The 6,000-nt window shown below is 35.8% G+C and overlaps 1 protein-coding gene across 2 annotated transcripts in view; it reads right to left on the bottom strand.

Moving 5' to 3' along the window:
- Positions 1–2,120: 2,120 nt before the first annotated feature.
- LOC127865800 (chitobiosyldiphosphodolichol beta-mannosyltransferase-like) overlaps positions 2,121–6,000 on the bottom strand; it is a 19,694-nt gene continuing 15,814 nt past the window's right edge. For both annotated transcript variants that reach the window (XM_052405815.1, XM_052405814.1), the window contains exons 11-13: positions 4,742–4,856; positions 3,283–3,358; positions 2,121–2,840 (exon numbers count right to left, since the gene is read on the bottom strand). In XM_052405815.1, coding sequence (XP_052261775.1) covers positions 2,691–2,840; positions 3,283–3,358; positions 4,742–4,856 — 341 coding nt within the window. In that variant the 3' untranslated portion in view covers positions 2,121–2,690. The remainder of the gene's footprint in view (positions 2,841–3,282; positions 3,359–4,741; positions 4,857–6,000) is intronic.

Below are 6,000 nucleotides of genomic sequence, written 5' to 3'. Positions count from 1 at the left end.
ACCTAAACGCGGACCCTAAGTTCAAGGTCAAGTTCACAGGGGTTAAAATTTGTGTGCCTATGGAAAGGCCTTGTCCGTATACACATTCATACCAAATATGAAGGTTATATCTCAAGGGACATAGAAGTTATGAGCATTTTTCGAAACCTAACGCAGATTTCGAAACCTAAACGCGGACCCTAAGTTCAAGGTCAAGGTCACAGGGGCAAAAAATTGTGTGCGAATGGAAAGGCCTTGTCCATATACACATGCATACCAAATATGAAGGTTATATCTCAAGGGACATAGAAGTTATGAGCATTTTTCGAAACCTAAACGCAGATTTCAAAACCTAAACGCAGACCCCAAGTTCAAAGTCAAGGTCACAGGGGTAAAAATTTTGTGCGTATGGAAAGGCCTTGTCCATATACACATGCATACCAAATATGAAGGTTATATCTTAGGGGACATAGAAGTTATGAGCATTTTTCGAAACCTAAACGCAGATTTCGAAACCTAAACGCGGACCCTAAGTTCATGGTCAAGGTCACAGGGGTAAAAATTTGTGTGTGTATGGAAAGGCCTTGTCCACATACACATGCATACCAAATATGAAGGTTATATCTCAAGGGACATAGAAGTTATGGGCATATTTCGAAACCTAAACGCAAAGTGTGACAGAAAGACAGACGGACGGACAGACAGACGGACAGACAGTCCGATCACTATATGCCCCCTTTTCTTCGAAAGGGGGCATTAAAAAAAATACAAAAAAATTTGGGGGGGGGATTCTGGGGTGGGGCCTGGGGGATGGTTTGAGTGGAGTCCATTGTGGTATGTCAGGTAAGTGTTGTTTTGTCAAAGTATGAATCAAATCTGATCCTAAATAAAGAAGTTATGGCAATTTAGATTTATTTATTTGATCTTGAGATTCAAGGTCATTCAAAGGTCAAGGTCAAATTCAACTTGCCAGGTACAGTACCCTCATGATAGTAAGAAAGTATTTGAAGTTTGAAAGCAATAGCCTTGAAACTTTATATGAAAAGTGCATCATAACACAAAATTTAACAAAATATTCAAAGTTACTAAGTAAAAAAAAGGGCCATAATTCTGTAAAAATGACAACCAGAGTTATGCAACTTGTCCTTTACTGTTCCCTTATGATAGTTTGCGAGTGTTCCAAGTCTGAAAGCAATAGCTATGATACTTTAGGAGTAAAATGGACCAAAACACAAAACTTAACCAAATTTTCAATTTTCTAAGTATAAAAGGGGCCATAATTCTGTCAAAATGCCAGTCAGAGTTACATAACTCTGCCTGCACAGTCCCCTTATGATAGTTAGTAAGTGTTGCAACTTGCAAGTATAAAAGCAATAGCTTTGATACTTAAGGAATAAAGTGGACCTAAACACAAAACTTAACCAATTGTTCAATTTTCTAAGTATAAAAAGGGGCATTACTCTAAAAATAATGCTGACAGAGTTATGCAACTTGACATACACAATTGTCTTGTTGCCATAAAGAAGTATTCGAAGTTTGAGTTAATTATCCTTGATAGTGTTAAAGCTATTTGACTTTATAAAAAAACTTAAACCAACGGCGACGGTGACGCCAGGGCGAGTAGTATAGCTCTCATTTATCTTCGAAAATTCGAGCTAAAAATCATTATATACTCTTCACTAGGAGCTAAAATCATCTGTGAATTTGGCTTTATTTTAAGCCTTAAAATATTAACGCATCTCTGATCTGCACTAGAAAATAATGCAATAACTTAAAATATTAACGCATCTCTGATCCGCACAAGAAAATAATGCAACAACTCCTCAACAATTGATAAGTTATTGTTCTTCTTGTCTGCATACTTAATTGGCTTAATTTCCCCTATTGGCATAACTTCATTGATAGTATTCAATGGAATGTTCAGTCTCTTTGAATGATTTATGTTTTGAAAGAGAATTTACTCTAAAGCAAAAACGATGAATGAATACACTCTGTACCTAGTCTATAATGATGTGGCATAAATGAATAAAATCACAAATACAGCAAGTACTTCCACCAAAATGTATGTTAACAAATAATTATTGAACCTGCTTGTTTATCAACGGACAATGGAATCAAAAGATAAGCATTTAAAGTGGATGAAGACATGCGTAGATGTTTTATTTTTCATATGACATTACCAAATATAGGTCAAATGCATTTTGCTATTTCTTTTTTCATGAAAAAATAATGTAACACAAATATCATACAACATAATAAGGATACACTGACGAAAAGCCAAATGTGCCGATCTACAAAAACACTATAAACATCAAGGCTAATAAAAGCTACCATTTTTAAATTACATATTAGACCCATGAAAAGTTGTTACATGATATACAACTACATCTTTAACAAATATTCAAAATGCAATGGACAACATTAAACAACTTGTTAGACCAATGGGCTGTTTTTGTAAATTGCATAGATATTTACCAAACAATCATCAAATCGAAATAGAATCTGAGTACAAAGCAATTATTGACACTGTTCTAACAAATGCATATGCGGAACATGCAACTTACTTTCAGGTTGTTCTAAAATGTAGACACTAAGAGCTGGTTGCCATTTTGATGGCGTGTTTTTTTTCTTGACTGATAAAACAACTACGATATTTTCCACCCCTTTCATAGTTTCATTTCAACGGTACGAAATAATTCAGAAAGGTCAGCTCATTCTGCCTTCTGCTGATCCTGACCTTCAAATAATGGCAGAGCGACCTTGATCCAGTTGTCATGCCAACGAGATGACTGAAAGGCAGTGAGATTCTTTCGGAGTGTGTCCAGTTTCTTGCTTTTATCTGGAAATCCCTGCAGGAGGTCCTGAAAGAATATTAATCCTTTCTCTTTACTTATATTTTATCTTGCAATATTAAAAGTTCACATTAGTATTTATATGGATATTGCAATTGATCATCATTAATTAATCCATAAATCAAAACTAACAATCAAAGTTCATCATGAACATGATTTTACTCTGCAAATGCAATATGCATATACTGATGCTAAAGCTTTACCAACCTAAAATAAATTTATTTAAAATATGTTGTATTTGTTTATTGCTGCTTTTGTTTTTCTGAACTTTACTTCAGTCTTAAAATGCCTGTCTGGTGTCCTACTCACACATTTCCTTAACACGCTTTGGCAACTGAGGCAGTCATTAATGCTTATGTACATTTTTATATGCCAGTAAGTTACTTAGTGACTATTGCCAAACTTGAATCAGATGTAGGCAAATCTGTAGAATTTAACCGACAATCCATACCATTATCTGGTGTGCAAGTTCACTGCTGTCATTGAATATCAACCCATTTTTGTTGTGATGAACAAGTTCGTCTAGGCTGAAATATTAAATATGATAATAAACATACATTGTGCCATGCTTAATTTAACAACACGGAGACTGAAAGGATAGTACAAGTAACTCACAAGATCTAAATGGTTGAGCTAATATAAATTTTGTTAATATTCATAACCAACCATACCTTAATCAATCTATGCTGCAACTCTTCAGACAAGCAGATTCTCTAAATACTCATATACTTACTCATCGTATGTATCCAAAAATGATTTTATTTAATTAAAATAGGAGGGGCAAATATCCAAAGAGATGTTTTAGCAATAGACACAACAAGAAGCCGTCGGAGATGGGTGATGCTCCCCAAAGTGTTTTTTGTCACAATATTTTACTATATATTCAGATAAAAGGAAACGTCTTGAGGGGCATAACTTTGGACAAAATAATATGATGGATGGTTTAGCAACTTAAAAATTTCAAAGAGCCATAACTCTCTAAATAAATCATCTAACCAGAACCCACAAATAACATGCGTATCTCCTCAAGGTAGTTAAGCTTTCCATAAAGCTTCATTTAATTCCAGTTAGTAGTTGGGGAGAAATAGCCCGTACAGTTTAAAGAAAATTTCAAAGGGCCATAACTCTGTGAAAAATCATTCAACCATAACCAGCTGATAATATGCACATCTCCTGTAGGTAGTGAAGCTTCCCATAAAGTTTCATTGAATTCCCGTTATAAGTTGCTGAGAAATAGCTTGGGCAAGAATTGCACTATATGTACAATGGAAAATTTCAAAGGGCCATAACTCTGTGAAAAATCATCCGACGAGAACCGGCTGATAATATGCACATCTCCTCTTGGTAGTGAAGCTTCCCAGAAAGTTTCTTTGAAATACAGTCATTAGTTGCTGAGAAATCGCCCGAACAAGAATTGCACTAAATGTACAGTTAATCGAAAATTTCAAAGGGCCATAAGTCTGTGAAAAATCATCCGACGAGAACCGGCTGATAATATGCACATGTCCTCTTGGCAGTGAAGCTTTCCATTAAGTTTCATTGAATTCCGGTCATTTGTTGCTGAGAAATTGCCTGGACAATAATTGCACTATATGTACAGTTAATGGAAAATTTCAAAGGGCCATAACTCTGTGAAAAATCATCGGACCAGAACCGGCTGATAATTTGCACATCTCCTCTTGGTAGTGAAGCTTCCCATAAATTTTAATTGAATTCCGGTCATTAATTGCTGAGAAATAGCCCGGACCAAAATTGTGCACGGACGGACACACGGACACACATACGGATAGACGAAGCGGCGATTATATGCTCACCCCGAAAATTTTTGGGGGAGCTAATAAATTATCCAGAATTTTATAAAGAAGCTTTTTTCTAACCAAATGGTAAAAAAAAAAGGTGTTGGACCGTACCAGTTAAAATTGATTGCACACACAGGCAGGCCACACCCAAACATATCGACAACCTTCATAGGCAGGTCAAGGCCACTAGACGACTTGTGAAGGCAGATACCTACATCTGCTGATCCTGGAAAGATTAAATCAATATGATGAGTATACTTTGAATTACTCTTGCACAGGTCCACCATAAAGGGATGCTGCATATAAATTTAATAAAAATAGGATTTGAGAACTCGTGCCAGATCACAACATGACATATTAATAATCAAAAGGCAATATATCCCTGAAAAATTACTGGAATGGAACAACCTGACAAGGATCTGTACAAGTTAATCATCATAAGTGTATGTGATTTTATGCGGTCACCACAAGTGTGACCAAAGGAGAGAGGGAAGGACAGTAAAACAAGAGGGCCAAGATGGCTCTAGTTCGCTCACCTGAGAGGAGTCGGTTTATTCAATCTTGACCAAATGTCAAACTTGACCTAGATATTGTCCAGACAAACATCCTGGTCAAGTTTCATAATTATTGAACCAAAACACTGGCGTATCGAGTTTTTTTGTTTTTGTAAGATTTGACCTGGTTATTTTTATTTTGAGTTGACCCCCCTTACCAAACATCAAATTTTGCTTACAAAAATAAATATTATGACCTAGATTCATAAAATCTGAAACAAAATTGTGACCTCTAGAGTGTTTACAAGGATTTTGTATGATATAATGAAAATTTGAACAATATTGAGCAATAGTTATGGCTTTAATTAATTGATTTTGCTCATTATCAAACTTGACGGAGATCTTTCAGCAACTTTGATAAAGAATGCTTGAGAAATCTGAATGCTAGAGTGTTTACGGACAGCGGACAAAGACCAATCCTAAAACCTCACCTGAGCAATCAGGTGAGCTAAAATGTGTGTTTCACCGATCTGAGCCATTTTCCAACTTGTCCAAGAAATCAATAAAACCAATGTATTGACTAAGTTTTACGATGATTAGGCAAAAAATGTGACTGCTAAAGTGTTCAATCACAAGGTTTCTCTCTAGTCACATAAGGAAAACTGCCCCACCCCCCTGGTGGCCATGTTTTTTTACCGATCGGTACCATTTGCAAACTCATCTGAGATATATATAAAACCAATCTTTTCACCAAGTTTCATGATGATTGGGCAAATAATGTGAGTTCTAGAGTGTTCACAAGCTTTTTTTACTATATAATGATAAGAAAACTGCCCCCCCCCCTCCCGGCAGCCATGTTATTCAACTGACTGTTTT

This window comes from Dreissena polymorpha, chromosome 2 (genome assembly GCF_020536995.1).
Source record: "Dreissena polymorpha isolate Duluth1 chromosome 2, UMN_Dpol_1.0, whole genome shotgun sequence".
Taxonomy (NCBI): domain Eukaryota; kingdom Metazoa; phylum Mollusca; class Bivalvia; order Myida; family Dreissenidae; genus Dreissena; species Dreissena polymorpha.
Note: the sequence above shows the minus strand (reverse complement) of the source record. Positions and strands in the feature narration are given on the sequence as shown.